Source organism: Pan paniscus, chromosome 2 (assembly GCF_029289425.2).
Source record: "Pan paniscus chromosome 2, NHGRI_mPanPan1-v2.0_pri, whole genome shotgun sequence".
Classification (NCBI taxonomy): Eukaryota; Metazoa; Chordata; class Mammalia; order Primates; family Hominidae; genus Pan; species Pan paniscus.
The window spans coordinates 128,501,882-128,525,439 of NC_085926.1; the positions used below are offsets into that span (position 1 = coordinate 128,501,882).

Sequence of the window (23,558 nt, forward strand, 5' to 3'; positions counted from 1 at the left end):
AGCTACTTAACCCTCTAACTCAATCTCATCTGTAAAGTGGGTCTGGTACTCATCGGGTTGTTGAGACAATTAAGTGTGGCTCTTAGAATAATGCCTGGCACTTAGTAGTGCTCAGTAGTAGCTGTTGTTCGTTCCAGAAACACCCCCACACCCCACCAACTGTAGTCAGTCAGCCCAGGGATCTTATGAGTTTCTCTCTACTTAGTTTGCTCAATGCAAGGTCAGACTATTTTTCAAAGGTACTTAATACTTGAGCTAATAGAGAAAATCCATGCTAGCTTTCAAATGCTACCTGTGTGAATCTCTTTAGTTGTGTTTTGCTTTTCCAAGCCTAAAACTTAGGTGGTCAACAATTAGCAGATATTTGTTGAATGTCTACTTTGGGCTTAGCTGCTGGGATATTCAAGAGTACCAGTTAAACCTCATTTTTCCTGCCATGCATGCTTTTGATTTAGCTGTAATGAATATTTTATCAGTGACCAAATATTTTATTACCTCTCTAGTCCTCTTGGGTATTGCTGGACAGATTTCAGACTAGCTGATGTCATTATTGGCCGTTATAAATTGTGTCAGTATGGCTGCCCTTTTGTATCTTGGTCAAATACAGAAAAACAGCAACTTGGAGATACAGAGCCTCTATTCAGACTTAATGGGATTAGCTGTCAATGGCAGAAATTCACAGCAGTTGGTATCCATTCATTGAGAAAGAAGACAACTTAAAGAAATTTCCAGTGAAAAATAATTACACACAGATTATCTGGTACATTCTAACACATTAGATAAAATTCCTTCATCTGCAGAGAACTGGATAGCATGCAAAGCTTTGCCTCAAGGAAAACAATATGATATAGTGGAAAAAGCACTGGACTCAGATCAGCAGGACTGGCTGTGACCTGAGGAAATGCTCAACTTTGCCAAGACTTAGATGTTTCCCTTGTAAAAAATGAATAAAAAATTATACCTACTTTACAGGGGTACTCTCAGGGTTCAGGGAGATAATGGCTGTGAAAAGACTTGGAAATCTGCAAAATATTATACCTAAGCAAATGTTATACAAGCCTGTAGACATGTTAAGAGTTGAAAATGTGATAAGGAAAGACTTTAGGAGAGAGAGTAAATAAAGTTCCTTGCCAGGCGGTGCCTTTTCTAGGTTACTCACAAGCTGTCCCATTGTAAAGATGGCAACAAAAATAAAAATAATGACAACAGCTAACATTTACTTAGTATCTGCTGCAAAGAAGATACTGTGCCAACTCGTTTACACACATCAGTTCATTTAACCCCCAAAACAATTCCTTGAAGTGGATGTGGTTACTAACACCATTTTATGGATGAGAAATGGGTTCAAAGCAATTAAATTACTTGCCTAGTCATGCAGTTTGTGGGCTATAGAACTAGGATTTTAATTAGGTAGTTTGATGCCAGAATCCATGAGTTTAACTACTAGCCTACACAGCCTTACAGGTGGATCCTAGTATAATTGGAGTGTGACCTCAGTATTGCCAAGTCATTTTCAGTGGAGTGATTCTGCCTATGCCTCGAATTTGTCCCACACCTCCTATCCCCTGCTCAGAATTTTTCTCCTATCTCTACTATTTCATGCTATCCTACAATCATAGGTGCTAGAGGCTACATTGGGTAATGCTTGCTGCTGTAGCTAATAAACCTAAAAATGTATACTGATGCACACACAATAGTAAGTTAAATTATTACTGATTTAACAGAAGTAGGTCTGTAAACACATTCATGGGGTGGCCCCTGTCCACACAGCCATTCAGGTCCCCATGCTGAGAGTAACCTTGCCATCCTCAACATTTGGTGCTTGAGGTTGTCTCCATTCCAGCCAATCAGAAGGGGAAGAAAGATTGAGGTGCCCCCTGTGGGAATTTCTGCTGAGGTTGCATTGGCTGGCACTCATTTGCCATCGCAAGTGGAGCTAGAAAATATAGCACCCTGCTGGCCGCCATGGCTCAGTGACAACTTCTCAATGTGGAATGGGCAGCGCTAATTTTTGGTGAACAGCTAAGAAGTGTCAGCCACAGAGATTATGGTTATTGCTAGGTGGTTTTTCACTGATGAAATTTTATTTCTGGGCTGGGCGCGGTGGCTTACGCCTGTAATCCCAGCACTTTGGGAGGCCGAGGCGGGTGGATCAAGAGGTCAGGAGTTTGAGACCAGCCTGACCAACATAGGGAAACCCCGTCTCTACTAAAAATACAAAAATTAGCCGGGTGTGGTGGTGGGCGCCTATAGTCCCAGCTACTCAGGAGGCTGAGGCAGGAGAATGGCGTGAACCCGGGAGGCGGAGGTTGCAGTGAGCCAAGTCGCATCACTGCACTCCAGCCTGGGCAACAGAGCGAGACTCCGTCTCAAAAAAAAATTTTTTTTTTATTTCTTTGAGTTCCTTTAATTGGGTTCTGCAGTACACCATGAAAAATTATGGGCTCAAGGAAGGTTTTTTTGATCAAAATATGCTCTTTACTTCCTTGTTTCCTGCCACACTAATACAAAACTTATTACAGATGACCGTCTCAGTGGGACAAATATTCCCTGCAATTGTTTCATACCTGCTCTCAGCATTTAAATGAACTGGAGGCTTAATTGCCTGATCTCTTTCCTTCAACAGTATTTAATTCTAAAAATTTTGAGTTTTTAAAAAATATACATTTATTGGATCTCAGGTACATAGAATTGGGTTAATTCTAACCCACAGTTCATTACATACTCATTTATGGGTCCTTGCAAGAGGTTCTATTTATTTGCTTATTTGTTAATAATAAACCATAAACCTCTACCACATGAAAACTGGAATGTTGATAATAACATATCTACAATGAGTTTATTTTCAGTCCTTTCTCTCTGCCCCCCACATCCTATGTAACTACTATCCTGACCCTTATGGTTATTTCCTTTTTAAAAATAGACTACTTTTTTAGAGCAGTTTTAGCATCACAGCAAAACGGAGCTGAAGGACAGATTTCCTGTATATCCTCTATCACACATACATAGCCTCCCTGATTATCAATATCCTCTATCAGCGTGGGATATCTGTCACAATTGATGAACCTGCCTACGCTGGCACATCATCACCCAAAGTCCATAATTGACATTAGGGTTTACTCTTGATGTGGTCCATTCTATGTGTTTAGACAATTTATAATGACATGTGTTCACCATCATAGTATCAGAATGATTTCACTGACCTACAGATCCTTTGTGCTCTGCCCTTTTTTTTCTTTTTTAAAAAATTTAATTAAGATCCAAGATACATTGCAGGATGTGCAGGTTTGTTACAAAGGTAAACATGTGCCATGGTGGTTTGCTGCATCTATCAACCCATCACCTAGGTATTAAGCCCAACATGCGTTATCTCTTTTCCCTAATGCTCTCCTCCCTGACCCCACCCTCCCTCAACAGGCCCCATTGTATGTTGTTCCCCTCCCTGTGTCCATGTGTTCTCATCGTTCAGCTCCTACTTATAAGTAAGAACATGAGGTGTTTGGTTTCCTGTTCCTGCATTAGTTTGCTGAGGATAGTGACTTCCAGCTTCATCCATTTCCCTGTAAAGGACATAATCTCATTTCTTTTTATGGCTGCATAGTATTCCATGGTGTATATGTACCAATTCTGTTCATCCAGTCTATCACTAATGGGCATTTGGGTTGATTCCATGTCTTTGCTATTGTGAATAGTGCTGCAGTGAACATACGTGTGCATGTATCTTTATAATAGATTTTTTAATATTCTTTGGGTATATGCCCAGTAATGGGATTGCTGGGTCAAATGGTATTTCTGGTTGTAGGTCTTTGAGGAATCCAATGTCCAGAATCTACAAGGAACTTAAACAAATTTACAAGGAAAAAAACAACCCCATTAAAAAGTGGGCAAAGGACATGAACAGACACTTCTCAAAAGAGGACTTTCATGCAGCCAACAACATATTTTTAAAAAGCTCAAGATCACTGATCATTGGAGAAATGAAAAATCAGAGCCACAGTGATCAGATTGGCTTTTTTCACTTAGCAATAAACACTTGAGTTTCCTCCATGTCTTTTCATGGCTCGATAGTTTTTAGTGCTGAATACTATTCCAATGTCTGGATGGACCAGTGATTCTTTATCCACTTACCTGCTGGACATCTTGGTTGCGTCCAAGTTTTGGCAATTACTAATAAAGCTGTTAGAAACATCCATGTGCAGGTTTTTGTGTGGACATAAGTTTTCAACTCATTTGGATCTTGTGGTTTAGTTTTGCAAGAAACTGCCAACCTGTTTTCCAAAGTGGCTATGCCATTTTGCATTCCCATGAGCAATGAATCAGAGTTCATATTGTTCAAACTCCTTGCCAGCATTTGATGTTGTCAGTGTTCTGGGCTTTGGCCACTCTAAGAGGTCTGTAGTGGTACCTTGTTTTAATTTGCATTTTCCTGATGACATATAGTGTATTCCCTGTGCTTTTATTTTCTGAAAGACATTGTATAAAATTGGTGTAATTCCTTTCTTAAATGTCTGGTAAAACCCACCAGTGAACATACGTGGGTTGGATATTTTCTGTTTTGGAAGTTTACTATTTATTTACTTACTAAAGATAAGCCTGTTCAGGTTGTATATTCTTGTGTGAGTTTTGGCAGCTTGTGTCTTTCAAGGAATTGGTCCATTTCATCTGAGTTATCAAATCTGCAGGCATAGAGTTCTTCATAATATTCCTTGATTAGCCTTTTAATGTCCATGGGATCTGCAGTGACGTCCTGTCTTTCTTTTCTGACATTAGTAATTTGTGTCCTCTTTTTTTCTTAGTTAGCCTGGCTAAAGGCTTATCAATTTTATTGGTTTTTTTTTCTTTTTCAGAGAACCATCTTTTGGTTTTGTTGATTTTTTTTTTCTGTTGATTTCTTTTTAAAATTTTTATTTTTTCCTCTTTTTTCTTTGCTTTGGATTTAATTCACTGCGTCACACAAATTTTGATAAGCTCTGTTTCTATTTTCATTTTATTCATCTTTTAATTTCTCATTTTTTTCTTCGACTCATGTTATTTGGAAGTATGTTGTTTTATCGCCATGTGTTTTGGTATTTTTCCAGCTACATTTTTTGTTATTTCTAGTTTAATTCCATTGTCATATGAGAGCAGACATTGTATGATTCCTGTTTTTTTTAATTTGTGAACGTGTTTTGTGGCTCAGAATGTGGTCTACCTTGGTGAATGTTCCATGTGAGCTTGAGAAGAATGTATATTCTGCTGTTGTTGGATGAAGTAGTCTATAGGTATCCATTATATACAGTTGATTGATGGCATTGTTGAGTTCAGCTGTGTCCTTACTGATTTTCTGCCTGCTGGATCTGTTTATTTCTGATAGAGGGGTACTGAAGTCTTCAACTATAATAGTGGATTCATCTGTTTCTCTTCACAGTTCTATTGGTTTTTGCCTTATGTATTTTGACACTCTGATTTTAGGCACATACCTGTTAAGGATTATTATGTCTTCTTGGAGAATTGACTCCTTTGTCATTAGGTAATGTCATTCCTTATCCCTGATAACTTTTCTTGCTCTGAAGTTTGATCTGTCTGAAATTAATATAGCTACTCCAGCTTTATTTTGCTTAGTGTTAACATAGTACATGTTTCTCCATCCATTCACTCTTTTTTTTTTTTTTTTTTTAGATAGGAGTCTTGCTCTGTCACCAGGCTGGAGTGCAATGGCACCATCTTGGCTCACTGCAACCTCCGCCTCCCGGGTTCAAGGGATTCTCCTGCCTCAGCCTCCCGAGTAGCTAGGATTATAAGCACGTGCCACCATGCCTAGCTAATTTTTGTATTTTTAGTAGAGACAGGGTTTCACCATGTTGGCCAGGATGGTCTCGATGTCCTGACCTCGTGATCTGCCCGCCTCGGCCTCCCAAAGTGCTGGGATTACAAGTGTGAGCCACCGTGCCCGACCCATTCACTCTTAATCTATATCTGGCTTCATATTTAAAGTGGGCTTCCTGTGCAGAACATATAGTGAGATCTTGTTTTTTGATCCACTCAAACTGTCTTTTAATTGGGGCATTTAGACCATTGACATTCAAATGATTATTGATATAGTTGCATCAATAACTACCATATTTGTTACTTGTTTCTATTCGATGCCCTTTTTCTTTGCTCCTATTTTTATCTTCCATTCTTTGTCTATCTTTTGTGGTTTTAACTGAGCATTTTATGATTACATTTTCCCTCCCTGCTTAGCGTGACAGTTACACTTCCTTTTTTTTCGCTGTTTTTAATGGTTGCCTAGAGTATACGATATACATTGCAACTAATCCAAGTCTACTTTCAAATAACACTTACACTGCTTCACGAGTAAGGCAAGTAAGATATAATAACTTTAATTTCTCCCTTCCATCTATTGTAACATTGCTGTCATTCACTTCACACATATATACACACACACATACAAGCATATATAATCAAATGCATTGTTGCTATTTTCATCTGTTGTCTGTTAGATGAATTATGAATAAGAAAAATAAATGGTTGTATTTTATTTTCTGATGTTTTTTATGTATATTTGAGTTTCTGACATACATAATTTTCCTTCTAAGAAGTTTATTTTAATATTTCTTGCAAAGAAGGTCTACAAGTTATCTCAATTTTTGTTTGAGAAAGTATTTCTTCACTTTTTTATTGTGTATTTTTAAGATATGCAACATGATATTTTGATATATATAGTAAAACGATCAGCCAAATAAATTAATATATCATTCATCTAACACAGTGGCAGGAGTGTCTAAAATCTCTTAGTGAAACTTGTGACTACAATAGTATATTATTAACTGTAATTCTCACGTACATTAAATCTCCTGACTTATTCATCCTATATATCTGCAACTTTATATCTTTTGACCTATATCTCCTTATATCCTCCCACTTCCCCCAGTAATCACCATGTCATTCTCTATTTCTGTGTATTCAACTTTTTAAAAAATAGATTCCACATATAAGTAAGATCATAAGATCGTGCAGTTTTTTTCTTTGTTTCTGGTTTACTTCACTTAGCATAGTGTCATCCAGTCTCATCCACGTTGTGGCAAATGGGAGGATATCCTTTTTTAAGGCTGAATAATATTCCTCTCTCTTTCTCTCTCTCCCTCCCTTTCTGTGTGTGTATCTCAGTTTCTTTACCCATTCATCCATGATGAACACTTTAGTCGTTTTCGTATGTTGTCTATTGTGAACAATGTTGCAATGAACAAAGGAGTGCAGATATCTTTACAAGGTGGTAATTTCATTTCCTTTGGGTATATACCCAGAAGAGGGATGCAGGGATTGCAGGGTCATACGTAGTTCTATTTCTGATTTCTCTGGGCAACTCCATACTGTTTTCCACAGTGGCTGCACCAATCTACATTCCCACCAACGGTGTATAAGGGTTCCCTTTTCTCTACACCTTCAACATTTGTTAGCTCTCATCTTTCTTATAATAGCTATCCTAACAGGAGTGAGCTGATACCTTATTGTGGTTTTGATTTGCATTCCCGATTAGTGATGTTGAACACTTTTTCATATACCTGTTGGCCATTTGTATGTCATCTTTGGAAAAATTTCTGTTCCGGTCCTTTACCCATTTTTTATTCAGGTTTCTTCTATCCAATTGTATGAGGTTTTTAAAATATTAACTCCTTATTAGATATATGGTTTTCAAATATTTGCTACCAATCTGTAAGCTGCCTTTTCATTTTGTTGATTATTTCCTTTGCTGTGCTGAAACATTTTAGTTTGATATATGCCCATCTATTTTTTATTTATTTATTTTTGCCTTTGCAGCCTGAACTTTTGGTGTGATAACCAAAATCATTAAGACCAATGTCAAGAGACTTTTCTCCTATCTTTTCTTCTAGGAGTTTTATCATATCAGGTTTTATATTTAGGTCTTTTATATATTTTGAGTTGATTTTTGTGGATGGTGTAAGATACATGTCCAGTTTCATTCTTTTGCATGTGGATATACCATTTCTCCAGTACTATTTATTGAAGAGACTATCCTTTCTCTATTGTGTTTTGGTTCTCTCTAACTTTTGAAGGGTAATTTCCCAGAATTATCTCAAAACTTTATTTTATTCAAACTTTCATGATTTCTGAGGAGAAGTTGAATGTAATTCTCATCATTGCTCCAAGTGAGGGTTTTCCACCTCCTGGCTGCTTTCAGGCATTTTTTTTTTTAGATGGGATTTCTCTCTTGTTGCCCAGGCTGGAGTGCAGTGGCATGATCTCGGCTCACTGCAACCTCCGCTTCCCGGATTCAAGTGATTCTCCTGCCTCAGCCTCCTGAGTAGCTGGGACTACAGATGCCTGCCACCACTCCTGGCTAATGTTTGTATTTTTTGGTAGAGACACAGGTTTCACCATGTTGGCCAGGCTGGTCTCAGACTCCTGACCTCAGGTGATCCACCAGCCTCGGCCTCCCAAAGTGCTGGGATTACAGGCGTGAGCCACCGTGCCCGGACAGGCTTTTTTCTTTATCTCTGATTGTCTATGGTTTGAAAGTGTTATGCATTGGTGTACTTTTTTGGCATTTATCCTGCTTGGTGCTCTCTAAGCTTCCTGTGCCTGCGATCTGGTGTCTGACATTGATTTGGGAAAATTCTCTCAGTGTTTCAAATATTACTTCTACTTCTTTTTTTCTTTCTTTCCCCAGTATTCCCATTTTGCACATATTATACCTTTGCTAGTTGCCCCACAATTATCGGAGATTCCAGGGTTTTTTGGTCATTTTTCTGTTTGTTTTTCAGTTTTGGAAGTTTCTATTGAGCTATTCTCAATCTCAGACATTCATTCCTCAGTCATGTTGCGTCCAAAATTGGTGGGTTCTTGGTCTCACTGACTTCAAGAATGAAGGCCCGGACCCTCGCGGTGAGTGTTACAGTTCTTAAAGATGGTGTGTCCAGAGTTTGTTCCTTCTGACGTTCGGATGTGTTTGGAGTTTTTTCCTTCTGGTGGGTTTGTGGTCTCGCTGGCTTCAGGAGTGAAGCTGTAGACCTTCGCGATGAGTGTTACAGCTCTTAAGGTGGTGCGTCCGGAGTTGTTCATTCCTCCCAGTGGGTTCGTGGTTTCGCTGGCCTCAGGAGTGAAGCTGCAGATCTTCGAGGTGAGTGTTTACAGCTCATAAAGGCAGTGCAGACCCAAAGAGTGAGCAGCAGCAAGATTTATTGCAAAGAACAAAAGAACAAAGCTTCCACAGCGTGTAAGAGGACCTAAGCAGGTTGCCCTTGCTGGCTCAGGCAGCCTGCGTTTATTCCCTTATCTGACCCCACCCACATCCTGCTGATTGGCCCATTTTACAGAGAGCTGATTGGTCCGTTTTACAGAGAGCTGATTGGTCCATTGTGACAGAGTGCTGATTGGTGCATTTACAATCCTCTAGCTAGACATAAAAGTTCTCCAAGTCCTCACCAGATTAACTAGACACAGAGCACCCACTGGTGCGTTTACAAACCTTGAGCTAGATACAGGATGCTGATTGGTGCATTTACAAACCTTGAGCTAGACACAGAGTGCTGATTGGTGTATTTACAATCCTTTAGCTAGACACAAAAGTTCTTCAAGTCCCCACTAGATTAGCTAAACACAGAGCACTGATTGGTGCATTTACAAACCTTGTGCTAGACACAGAGTGCTGATTGGTGCATCTACAATCCTCCAGCTAGACATAAAAGTTCTCCAAGTCCCCACCCAACTCAGGAGCCCAGCTGGCTTCCCCTAGTGGATCCCGCATGGGGGCAGTGGGTGGAGCTGCCCGCCAGTCCTGCGCGGCGTGCCTGCACTCCTCAGCCCTTGGGCGGTTGATGCGACCCAGCGCCACAGAGCAGGGGGCGACGCCCATCTGGGAGGTTTGGGCCACGAGGCAGCCCACTGCAGAGGGGCTCGGGCATGGCAGGCTGCAGGTCCCGAGCCATGCCCCGCAGGGAGGTGGCTGAGGCCCAGGGAGAATTCAAGCGTGGCAAGAGTGGGCTGGCACTGCTGGGGGACCCAGCGCCCCCTCTGCAGCTGCTGGCCTGGGTGCTAAGCCCCTCACTGCTCAGGGCTGGTGGCTCCTGCCGGCCGCTCCAAGTGCGGGGGCCCGCTGAGGCAGCACCCACTGGGAACTCGCACTGGCCTGCAAGCTCTGCGCGCAGCCATTGGTTCTGGCCTGTGCCTCTCCCTCCACACCTCCCCGCAAGCAGAGGGAGCCGGCTCCGGCCTTGGCCAGCCCAGAGAGGGGCTCCTATAGTGCAGTGGCGGGCTGAAGGGCTCCTCAAGCGTGGCCAGAGCAGATGCCAAGGCGGAGGAGGTGCTGAGAGTGAGTGAGGGCCGCCAGCATGTTGTCACCTCTCAGTGTGTCTGGCCTGCCCATAAGCTCATCAGAGGCGTTCATGATCTGTTATGGTGTTTTGATGTCTAGTATTTCTTTTGGGTTCTTAGAATTTCCATCTCTCTACTTACATTGGCCATCTGTTATTGTGTGCTGTCTACTTTATCCATAAGAGCCATTAGCATATTAATCCTAGTTGTTTATTTATTTTTGAGAGGGAGTCTTGCTCTGTCACCCAGGCTGGAGGGCAGCAGTGCCGTCTCGGCTCACTGCAAACTTCGCCTCCCGGGTTCAAGTGATTCTCCCACCTCAGCCTCCCGAGTAGCTGGCACTACAGGCACCTGCCATCATGTCCGACTAATTTTTGTATTTTGAGACGGGGTTTCACCATGTTGGCCAGGCTGGTCTTGAACTCCTCACTTCAGGTGATCCGCCTGCCTCGGCCTCCCAAAGTGCTGGGATTACAGGCATGAGCCACTGTGCCTGGCCAATCCTAGTTGTTTTAAATCCTAGTATGATAATTCCAACATCCCTGCCATGTCTGAGTCTGGTTCTGATGTTTGCTATGTCTTCTCAAACTTTTTTTTAATGTTTTAGAAAGTCTTGTAATTTTTTTTCCTGGTAGCTGGATGCAATGTGCTGGGTAAAAGGAACTGCAGTCAATAGGCCTTTGGTAATGTGGTGGTAAGGAGAGGAAGTGTTGCATAGTTCTATGAGCAGGCCTCAGTCTTTTAGTTAGCCTGTGTCTCTGGACTATGAATTCCACAAGTGCTTCTCAGGCCCCTGTCCCACCTTGGTGAGACTGGATGGCTAGAGTGGGCTGGAGATGGGTGTTTTCCTTCTCCCACATGCAAATCTAAAGGGGGTTGGAGTTGGATATTTCTTCCTCCAGGTCAGTTAAGCTCTGATAAAACCCCAGCTGGTTAGGATCTCCTTAACTACTTTCCCCTGAGGGCAGTACTTGTTAAGAAGAGCAAAGTGCTCTGGCATATTTCAAAGTGGCTCCTAATTGTCTCCTTCTGCCAGAAGCATGAGGGTATTTCTCTCCAGTATTCACTGTCAGTTCCCAGTAGAGCACCAGGAGGTAAACTCACAAAAGTGGGTTCTCTATGCCTGGAGTTTTTATTTTTCAGACTTGTACACTTTAAGTCTCCTGCAGTTTGTCAATTGCAGTTCAGGTTTTCCTACCCCAGCATGGGTTCACACAGATGGTTTAGTTCATGGATTTCTTTTCTGGTAAGTTGTGATTCTCTGTATTTGCCTGTTAGTCTCTCCAATGGGGGCAGGGGTTTGTCCTGTGACCTTTCTTGTGTTACAGATCTAAGAGAAATAGTTGATTTTTCAGTTTGTTCAGCTTTTTACTTGTTAGGATGGCACAATGACCTCCAAGCTTCTTATATGCTAGGCTGGAAACCATCCCTTTGATTTTTAAAATATAATTTTATCGCATTTATACTCCTTTAAACCTATTTTAACTTTAGTTGTTTCTAATGCTATAAAAAGGATATTATGCTCTATGTAGTTTTCTGGGATTCATGTTTTCGCTCTTTATATTGCTAAGATTCATTCATATTTTTGTTTTTTTGAGACAAGGTCTCACTTTGTCATCCAGACTAGAGTACAGTGGCATGATCATGGCTCACTGCAGCCTTGACCTCCTGGGCACAAGTACTTCTCCCACCTCAGCCTTTTGAGAAGCTTGTGCCACCCTATCTGGCCAATTTTAAAATTTTCTTATAGAGATAGGCTCTCACTATGTTGCTCAGGCTGGCCTCGAACTCTTCAGTTTAATTGGGTCTCATTTGTCAATTTTTGGTTTTGTTGCAATTGCTTTTCATGTCTTTGTCATGAAATCTTTGCTAGGTCCCATGTCCAGAATAGTATTTCCTAGGTTATCTTCCAGGGTTTTTGTACTTGAGGGTTTTACATTTCAGTTTTTTAAATCCATCTTGGATTTTTTTTTTTGTATATCATGTAAGGAAGGGATCCAGTTTCAACCTTCTGCATATGGCTAACCAGTTATTCCAGCACCATTTATTTAATAGGGAGTCTTTTCCCTATTGCTTGTTTTTGTCAGCTTTGTCAAAGATCAGATGGTTGTAGGTGTGCAGCCTTATGTCTGGGCTCTATTCGGTTCCATTGGTCTGTGTGTCTGCTTTTGTACGAGTACCATGCTGTTTTGGTTACTGTAGCCTTGTAGTATAGTTTGAAGTCAGGTAATGTGATGCCTCCAGCTTTGTTTAGGATTGCCTTGGCTATTTAGGCTCTTTTTTGGTTCCATCTAAATTTTAAAATAGTTTCTTTTCCTCATTCTCTGAAGAATATCATTGCTAGTTTGATAGGAATACCATTGAATGTATTTCCATTTGTTTGTGTCATCTCTGATTTATTTGAGCGGTGTTTCATAAGTCTCATTGTAGAGATCTTTCACCTCCCTGATGAGATGGTATTTTATTCTTTTTGTGGCTAATGCGAGTGGGATCACGTTCTTGATTTGGCTCTCATCTTGGATGCTGTTAGTATATAGGAATGCTACTGATTCTTGTACATTGATTTTTTTATCCTGAAACTTTGCTGAAGTTGTTAATTAGATCAAGAAGCTTTTGGGCAGGCACTGTAGAATTTTCTAGTTATAGAATCATATTGTCTGCAAACAGGGAAAATTTGACTTCCTCTTATTTGAAAGCTTTTTATTTCTTTCTCTTGCCTGGTTGTTCTGGCCAGGACTTCCAGTACCATGTTGAATTGAAGTGATGAGAGAGACCATCCTTGTTTTGTTCTGGTTTTCAAGGGGAATGCTTCCAGCTTTCCCCATTCAGTATGATGTTGGCTATGGGTTTGTCGTAGATGGCTCTGTGTTAGTTCGTTTCCATGCTGCTGATAAAGACATGCCTGAGACTGGGCAGAAAAAGAGGTTTAATTGCACTTACAGTTCCACATGGCTGGGGAGGCCTCAGAATCATGGCTGGAGGTGAAAAGCACTTCTTGCATGGCAGCAGCAAGAGAAAATGAGGAAGAAACAGAAGCAGAACCCCCTCATAAACCCATTAGATCTTGTGAGACTTATTCACTATCACAAGAATAGCAAGGGAAAGACCAGCCCCAAGATTAAATTACCTCCCCCTGGGTCCCTCCCACAACATGTGGGAATTCTGGAAGATAAAATTCAAGTTGAGATTTTGGTGGTGACACAGCCAAACCATATCAGGCTCTTATTATTTTGTAGTACATTCCTTCAATCCCCAGTTTGTTGAGGGTTTTTAACATGAAGGGATGTTGAATTTTATCAAAAGCCTTTCTCCATCTATTGAGATAATCATGTGGTTTTTGTTTTTAGTTCTGTTTGTATGATGAATTACATTTATTGATTTGTGTGTGTTGAACCAACTTTCATCCCAGAGATAAAGTCCACTTGATCATGGTGGATTAGCTTTTTCATGTGCTGCTGGATTCAGTTTGCTAGTATTTTGTTGACAATTTTTACATCTACATTCATCAAGGATATTGGCCTGAAGCTTTTTTTTTTTTTCTGTGTGTGTGTATGTCTTTCAGGTTTTGGTATCAGGGTGATGCTGGCATCACAGAATGAGTTAGGGAGGAGTCCCTCCACCTCAAGTTTTAGAAATAGTTTCAGTAGGAATAGTATCAGCTCTTCTTTATACAGCTGGTAGAATTTGGCTTTGAATCCACCTGGTCCTGTGCATTTTTTGGTTGGTAGGCTTATTATTGATTCAGTTTCAGAATTTGTTATTGATCTGTTCAGGAATTCAATTTCTTCCTGATTCACTCTTGGGAAGATTGTATGTGTCCAGGATTTATCTGTTTCTTCTAGATTTTCTAGTTTGTGTTCATAGAGCTGTTCATAGGAATCGGAGTTTTTTGTATTTCTATGGGGTTAGTGGTAATGCCCACGTTTTCATGTCTAGTTGTGTTTATTTGGATCTTCTCTCTTCTTTTCTGTATTAGTCTAGCTAACATCTCTTATTAATTTTTTTCAAAGAACCAACCCTGGATTTATTGATCTTTTGGGTTTTTTTTTTTCACATCTCCATTTTCTTCATTTCAGCTCTGATTTTGGTTATTTCTTCTGCTAGCTTTGGGTTCAGTTTGCTCTTGGTTCTCTAGTTCCTCTAGTTGTGATAATAGATTGTTAATTTGAGATATTTCTAAGTTTTTGATGTGGGTGTTTAGTGCTATAAACCTCCCTCTTAACACTGCTTTAGCTGTATCCCAGAGATTCTGGTATGTTATATCTTTGTTCTCATTAGTTTCAAAGATCTTCTTAATTTCTGCCTTAATTTCATTATTTACCCAAAAGTCATTCAGGAGCAGGTTGTTTAATTTCCATGTAATTGTTTGGTTTTGAGTGATCAGTATTGATTTCTATTTTTATTGCATCATGGTATGAGAGTGTGGTTGGTGTGATTTTAGTTTTTTAATTTGAGGATTATTTATGTCTGGTTGATTTTAGAGAATGTGCCATGTGGCGATGACAATAATGTATATTCTATTGCTTTTGGCTGGAGAGTTCTATGTATTTAGATCCATTTGGTCCAGTGTCTAGTTCAAGTCCGGAATATTTCTGTTTTCTGCTTCAATGATCTGTCTACTACTGGCAGTGGGTCATTGAAGTCTCCTACTATTATTGCGTGGCTATCTAAGTCTCTTCATAGGTCTCTGGGAACTTGCTTAGTGAATCTGGGTGCTGCTGTTTTGGGTGCATACATATTTAGGATAGTTAGATGTTCTTGTTGATGTGAGCCTGTTACTATTATGTAATGTCCTTCTTTGTCTTTTTTTATCTTTGTTGGTTTAAAGTCTGTTTTGTCTAAAATTAGAATAGCAAGACCTCCTTTTTTTCTCATTTCTGTTGGCTTGCTATATTTTCCTTCATGCCTTTACTTTGAGCCTATAGGTGTCATTGCATGTGAGATAGGTCTCTTGAAGACAGCATACTATTAGGTTGGATTAAGTTGGGTCTTAATCCAACTTGCCACTCTCTGCCTTTTAATTGGGGGCATTTAGCCTGTTTACATTCAAGATTAGTATTCATATGTGCGAATTTCATCCTGTCATTGTGTTGTTAACTTAACCCTGGTTATTATGCAGACTTGTTTGTGTGGTTGCCGGTGTCACTGGTTTATGTACTTCAGTGTGTTTTTGTGGTAGCCAGTAATGGTCTTTCCTTTCTATATGTAGCACTCCTTTAAGGACCTCTCTTAAGGCAGGTCTGGTAATAATGAATTTCCTTAGCACTTGCTTGTCTGAAAAGGACCTTATTTCTCCTTTATGAAGATTCATTTGACTGAATATGAAATTCTTGGTTGGAAATTCTTTAAGAATGCTGAATAATATAGGCCTCTAATCTCTTCTGGTTTGTAGGGTTTCTGCTGAAACATCTGCTGTTAGCCTGGTGGGTTCCATTTGTACATGACCTGCCCCTTTTCATTAGCTGCCTTTAACATTTTTTTTCTTTCATTTTGACCTGGGAGGATCTGATGACTATGTGTCTTGGGGATGGCCATCTTGTGTAGTATTTCCCAGGGGTTCTCTATGTTTCCTGAATTTGAACGTTGGCCTCTCTAGCCAGGTTGGGGAAACTTTCATGGATGACATCCTGAAAAATATTTTCCAAGTTGTTTGTTTGCTTTCTCTCTCTTTCAGGAATGCCAATGAGTCATAGATTGGTCTCTGTACATAATTCCATATTTCTCTAGGGTTTTGGGTTTTGTTAATTCTTCTTCTTTGTTTTTTCTTTATTTTTGTCTGACTGGGTTATTTGGGAGAAGTGGTCTTTGAGATTCTTTCCTCAGCATGGTTGATTCTGCTGTTAATACTTGGGATTGTATTCTGAAATTCCTAAAGTGAGTTTTTCAGCTCTATCAGATCAGTTTGGTTCTTTTTTAAAATGACCATTTCTTCTTTCATCTCCTGTATCATTTTATTGTATTACTTAGAATCCTTGGATTTGATTTTGACTCTCTCTCTGAATCTTGATGATCTTCATTCCTATCCTTACTCTGGGTTTTTTTTTCTGCCATTTCAGCCAGTTTCAATCTGGGTAAGAACCATTGCTGAGGAACTGGTGTGGTCATTTGGAGGTAAGAAGACACTCTGGTTTTTTGAGTTGCCAGAGTTCTTGCACTGATTCTTTCTCATCTTTATGGGCTGATGTTCTTTGAATCCTTGAAGTTGCTGTCCTTTGAATGGGTGTTGCGGTGGGTTTTTTCTGTGTTTTTGTCTTGTTTTGTTTTGTTTTTTTGCTTTCATCTTTGATGTCCTTGGGAGTTTGATTGTGGTATAAGAATGGTTGTGTTGACTGGCATCATTTCTGGAAGATTCTAGGGGGCCAAGCCCCAGCTTAGCACTGCTGGACTGCATGCTCTAACTCTGTGGATCTGTTATCAGGCCCCTGGCGTTGTTCTCTGGCCCCTTGAGGTTAGGAATCTACTGTGCTGAAGGGGCCAATGTGTCCCTGGACTGCTGGACACAACACTCTGGTGGGTAGTGCTAGCCAAAGTGCTTTGTTGGATGGTGGCAGCAAGCTCTGTGCTCTTTTGCATGTGGCACCAGCAGCGATAATGCATTGGAGTGCACATTTCTTGGCTGGTATAGGGGTGCCAGCTCTTGTGCAGGTATTCATGATAGTGGCAGCACAAGATGGAGTGGGGCTGCTGGCATTCATGTGTGCTTTCACAGTGGCAATGGTGTTGACATGGGGGTGGGGCGCTGGCTGCTGCAGACATGCTGACCTCCATCTAGGCATTCATGAAAGTGGTGGTGCTGGGAGGTGGAGGTGCTGGCATTTTTGTACACGTTCACACTGGCAGTGGTGTCAGTCTGGGAATGGGGTGCTGGTGGGCACGAGGCTGGTGGCCTCTGTGTGCATATTCACATTGGGTGGCAGTGCAGAGCCACTGGTCTCCCTGTGTGTGTTCATGCAGATGGCAGTGGAAACGGTGAGGGGGGAGCCACTGGTCTCCATGCACTCATTCATGCTGGCATTGGAGGTGTGGTGGAGGGATCACAGGGTGCACTCACACTGGCAGCAGTCACACCATAAGGTGTACACATCCACCTGTGGAGAAAGGGAGGTGAGGTCTTCTCATGTGCATGCATGTTGGCAAAGTGATGCAGGGGGTGGCAATGGGTGAGTGTTCACTGATAAAGAAAGCAACATGGGAGGCTGCAGTGGGGGAGGGGAACATGTCAGTGAGCTAGTGTATATTGGCAGGGACTGCTCTGCTGGAGCACTCTGAGGGTCAGGCACAGTCGGCCAGCATAGGAGCTATGACGTGGGCCCCTGAGAGGTACCTCAGTTGAGGTACCCCAGTTGGGCAGCCAGGCTGGGGCCCCAGAAGAGTCCAGCAGACAGGGCAGCACTCAGGTCAGACTGGCCCCATCTCATGGACAATGTTGCCGTGCTCTGTTCAGGTCCAACAGTTCCTCTAAGGCAGGGTGAGCTTTGGGGGGTGGGCATTCTGGCCACGCTCCACTGCATATGTTCCCACACCAAACTCTTTGGGCTCTGCATAGGCTGGAGTCCTGCCCCTACCACCTCTCTAAGCAGCTTTCTCTGCCATTTCCAGTGTCAATTTTGGGGTCTCATGCTTCCAGGATTCCAGAAGTCTGTAATGAGAGCAAGTTGCTCCTCACCTGTTGAACTCACCCCTTCCCCAGGAGTCACTGGGTGCCAGGAACAAGACCTGGTGCGTGGTAGTCCCATGCATGGTTCCCAGCTTCCTCCCTCTTCAGCCCCATATCTGTGTCCTCCCTCTGTCCATTCTCAATGCCTTTGCTCTGAAGGTCTGAGAGTGTGTCAGTCTCCCCAGTGTCCCAGTCCCTTGCTAACAAATGATCCCCTGGCTGCGGCTAGTCTGCCATCTTGCCCCCTGTCCCTGTTCTTTTTTTTCAATCTTTGTGGCTTTAAATTCATTAGCACCTAGGAATAAGAGTGGATCACCTTTTCCTTTTCCTAATTTTAAAGAGAATACTTTTAACATTTCCCCATTAGGATGATATGTATTCCAGATTTTTAAAATATATCTTCTGTTAGGTTAAGTAAGTTTCCTTCTACTCCTAATTTGCTAAGTTTTTCTTTAAAATCATGAATTGAATGATGGGTGTTTTTTGTTTTTTTTTGTGGGGTTTTAAAAATATTTATAGTTTATTATTTAAGCTATTAATGTGCATTATATTTATGTATTTCTTAATTTTAAAACATCTTTACATTTCTGAGAAACTCAACTTGATAGTGGTATATTAACTTTTTTGTTATAAGTTTAAGGGATACAAATGCAGTTTTTTTTTTTAAGTGGATATACTGTGTAGTGGTGAAATCTGGGCTTTTAGTGTGACCATCAACCAAGTAGTGTACATTGTACCCATTAAGCAGTTTCTCATCCCTCACTCCCCTGCAACCGTCCTGCCCTTCTCAATCTTCAGGGACTATTATTCCATACTCTGTGTCCATGGGTACACTCTATTTAGCTCCTACTTGCAAGTGAGAACACACAGTGGTTAGCTTTCTGATTCTGAGTTGTTTCACTTAAGATAATGGCCTACCGTTCCATCCATGTTGCTGCAAAAGGCATGATTTTTATATACTGTGGGAGTTAATTTTCTAATGTCTTGTTTAGGATTTTTTAATATTTATCTTCATGAGTGAAATGGGCCTTTAATTTTCCTTTCTCATATTGTCCTTGTTTGATTTATATATCAGGATTATACTGGCCCTATACAAATAAGATGGCTGATATTCCTTTATTTTCTGCTCTCTAAAATACTTTATAAAAGATTCAGAAAATCTGTTTCTTGAAAGTTTGGTGGAACTTTCCAAAGGCCTGGTGTTTACTTTCTGTGAATATTTTTAACTACAATTTCTTTAAAATACTTTCCTTATCCTTAGTTATATCTCCTTTTTCATTTATATGATTATCTATTTGCATTTTCTCTTTTTATTATTGATCAATGATTATCTATTTGCATTTTCTCTTTTTATTATTGATCAGTCTGTTCTGAGATTTTTCTTTTCAAAGATTAATTTTCTTTTTGAGTTTGATGTCTGCTTTAATTTTTAGTATTGTAGTATCTATTTCTTAGATTTATTCTTTTTTTCTAATTTCTGTGTTGGGCACATAATTTCTAGTGGATTCTTTGCACTATTAAAATTTTAATCCCCTGAAGTTCATGTAGATGGGTGAATCCTGAAGGATTCCAGCAAGTTTTGACCCAGAAAGGATCAGCGCTGAAGACATGCTCCCTCCCTTGCTGCTGCCAGCCCTTCCCACAGAGGGCCTGCCATAGGTGGTCATCTGAGGGGCAGTTTTCTCCAGGGGATGGTTTCAAAACAGGCGTTCAGTGTTCAAATGTGCTCTTGGCTTAATTATTCATATTTTTATTTATTTTACTTGTATTTGTTAGGTCAGAAAACTGTTAAGGTGTGGAACTGCTTGGACTGAGAGAGACTGTAATCCCTTATGCTTGAGATTAGGAACCTAGGTGATGGTGTTTAAGGTCACACGGCAGTTTAGGAATGGAGTTGGACCCAGGCCATGACACCTTATAGCCTGTGCACTTTTCACTCAGCCAAACACCTCCTCTACACAGGAGAGTATCATTTTATAAAGTGGCAAGTTCACCTGCATGACCCTGTTTAAATATGATTAACATACAAAGCTCCTTTTTGTAATTCCAGAAAATGCAACTGGGGGAAAGTAAAAACTGTGCAACTTGCTTGTACCACAAATGCTTTTGTTTTGTTTTCCTCACCAGCATTTATTCAATATTTGTCTGTGCCTATTGCGTGCCAAGGATTTATCCTGCAGCATTTTAACATGAACTTAAGGCTCACTCTGAATATTTTTCTTTTTACTTTTTGACTTCAGAGTAGAATGGCTTACAGAAAGGAAATAATGAAGACATCTGCAGAAAGGAAATAATGGAGACATCAAGGGTTAAATAAGCAAATGATCATTTATCTTTAACACTGTGGCAGAGACCCAATGTTGTTTCTTACAGTAAAACAGTGATAATCTTGTTTCTGAAGAAAAATAAAATCAGTACTTAAAAATGATGTATCCTGCATACCTTATTTTAAAGGAAGAATATTTATCTTAATTTTGCTGAAGTCTCTTTTGTTTCCCTTATGGGATCTTACTACCTTTTTTCAGAGATAGGACTTGGATTGTGAATTGGTTTGTATGGAGCAGAAGTTTCTCTGAGACTCCGCGTTCTTAATAGCCCCAGGAGGTGTTGTACAAGTTCTAAACATTCTGGGTTTGAAGCCAAGTCTTGGGTGGCTGTGTTGCTTTGCAGCTGTAGTTTAAATTAGAAACATTCTAGTTTACAGAGATCTAGATTTTTTTAAAAGACCTTTATAGCATATAAAGAGAAAGCATTAGCCTCAGCTTACTTGATTCAGAATGAATTGAATGCAAAACATATTCAGATTAAAGAGACATGTACCTTTGAGAGTGTTTATAATGAGAGGCAATTAATCTCACTGTTAAGATAGAGCTTACTATGAATTTAAATTTTATGTTGATTGCTTTAAATAAACCTCACCTTCATTCTGCCCTCACATGTCTTCAGGTGATCGGTTATGTTTGTTTATAATGTAAGTATGAAAATCCTGGTCATAACTGGTAATAGAACAACATACAGATTGCAGGCACTTCATCTGTGTTTTGATACAGTGTAAATGAGCCCATTTTCCCTACCCCCCGAGCATGACCTTGGAGGTTTGGTCCTACAGCTTGTCTTATCATACACCACCCACCCCATGCACACACAAAGTCAGGCACACACACCTCAAGAACGCTTCACCAGGCTTCAACATTGTATAGCCTTACAGCACACTAGACTTTGGATTCCATTGAAAGACTGCAAGAAAATTGTTCCACAAGATGCTAATCCAGAGAACTTAACTTTTGAGTAAATACTAGAGGTATTGATTGACATCTGCATATGGAAATTTCCAGATGCTGCATGCTGCTTTGGGACTATTGTAGCCTTTCCAAATCCTCGCTTCTCTGTCCAGATGTTCATCCTTCACTCAATACCGATTTCTTCCCATTGTGACTGTTTGCAAACTTTTGACATTGGCCCTATGGATTCTTCCCAAAGCATTTTCTCTCTCATAACTCCAAAAGACTACAATAATTTATAAAGCTCATAATATAAACAGAAAAGAAGAAAATAGTGTAAAACCATGGTTTTATAAGCAAAAATAAAAAGGTATGAAAACAAGTACCAAAGTCTCTTAGTTCTTAGAAAAAAGATGTAGAATGAAGAAACTAGAAGACATTTTGTGTTCATAACATTGAGTTTAATCTGCAGGGTAACTGAGTTTTAAAGGTTTTGGAGTCAGGCAGATGTGGGTTCTAGTCTAAATTGTGGCTGACTTTACCAATGTGACCTTGCATCAGTTACTTCCCCTTAAAAGTCTGTTTCCTCATTTGCAAAATAAGAACAAGAATAGTAATAATACCTGCTGCTAGAGTTGTTACCAATATCAAACAGGAGAACAAATGTAAAGCTGTTGGCACAGGGCAGGGCTCCTAGTGAAAGCTCAACAAATGGCAGAATTTATTATTTATTGTTATACGCATTAATAAAAATTGTACAGATGGTATGACTTGATTTTCACTTTGGGACTTAGTTTCTCTAAAATGAAAAGGTTTGTACTACACATTACCTCCTAACATCTTTTTCTAGCTCACTGGTTACAACTTGAATAGAACTAATAAATTTATATACAGACTGAAAACTCTACATCGTCTAGACTTGTGAAGGACTAGAAGAGAGTCTCAAGTTGCAGAATGTCAGAAGGACAGTGATGTAGGTGAGGAAACAGGGATGGAACTTCTCATGATAAATGTCCCTTTTCTGAAGAGATTGAATATTAGAAACTCGGAGCCTGCCTGGTATAGGGTGAGATAAACATATATAGTGTTGCACAATTAAGCAGGACATGGAGACACTGATTTATTAATGGATCAATTCATTTTTTGTTCAATTAATAAATGAGCAAAAAATAAGCCCAACCTGCTTCATTAAATATTTATTTTCAATGCATTTAATATCCTGCTTCATTCCATAAAATGAACATTTCAAGGTGGCTGAAAATGCTTTAGGCCAAAATGAGATTGGAAAACCCTTGCCTCATGCAGTTCTGGGAAGTTGGACATAAAATGGTGTAAGCTGAGCTCCTTATTCTGAGGAGCAAGACATTATATGGAATATGGAAAATCACTGCTTGTTTTGAAATAGCTACTGTTTCAATTAGGGAGGAAAAGGAAAAAATATGTAATTTTGATCACATCTAAAAATAAGTAGTCTTCAAAGATAAAGTACACCTACATATTCATGATGGCGAGATTACGAAATAGGTCTTGGGGTGTGTCCCAACTGTGAACTCTGAATTGTCTTAGCAATGAATAGATAGAGGATGGCACTAGGGTACAGGAAAATAAATACTAGGAACACGTAATATTGTTAGCACTAAAATCCATCTGGCTCCTTCTACCAACTGTCCAAAATTTCATGTTTCTACTAGGTCTGGGGACCAAGAAAAACTCTTATGACTTTGTAAATATTGATGGATTGTTTTCTCTAAGGCATTTCACATATTAGAAGGTCAGTGAACCTCAGAAATTCCTTGTCCCCAGTTACACCCAATTTATTATATAATTTTGTATGCTCTTGTATGTGAGTCTTAATTCCCAAATAATATCCACAACAATTTGTTTATATTTTTGCCTTTTCAGATTTGAAGTTGAAGATTTTTCAGGTCATAATATGATGTTGCTAATTTTGTTCCTCGTGATAATTTGTTCCCACATTTCTGTGAACCAAGATTCCGGTAAGGAAAAACTGGAAAGAATTCTTAATTTTGATTATAGAAAATAGATAATACATGAGTTTGACCTATTTAAAAGTTACAAGTTTTGTATCACTTTGTTTTGATTTTGATGGTAGTGAGATTAAGGGCGGTAAGTCAAATTCTTTGTAAGGTCACTCCGTATTCCTTTGAAGATCATTTGTTTCTGGATCTTATTCCTTGTTAATAATAGATATGAGAGCTGTCATTTTGTCCTGCTTCAACCCCTTTTAGGTCTTCTGGGAGGTTGCATAAAAATTCTGTTAATATTAGGCTCGGGCCTGGAAAACTTGGAATGTCCCATCCTAATTCATTTGTGTCAAAAGGGTGTCTTGGTTTAGTGTCCAGATT

At 40.0% G+C, this 23,558-nt stretch overlaps 1 protein-coding gene across 1 annotated transcript in view; it reads left to right on the forward strand.

Moving 5' to 3' along the window:
- Positions 1-23,558, forward strand: part of LOC100968217 (collagen alpha-6(VI) chain) — a 154,029-nt gene that overhangs the window by 20,049 nt on the left and 110,422 nt on the right. Inside the window, exon 2 of the mRNA XM_003829444.7 lies at positions 23,095-23,189. Coding sequence (XP_003829492.5) covers positions 23,095-23,189 — 95 coding nt within the window. The remainder of the gene's footprint in view (positions 1-23,094; positions 23,190-23,558) is intronic.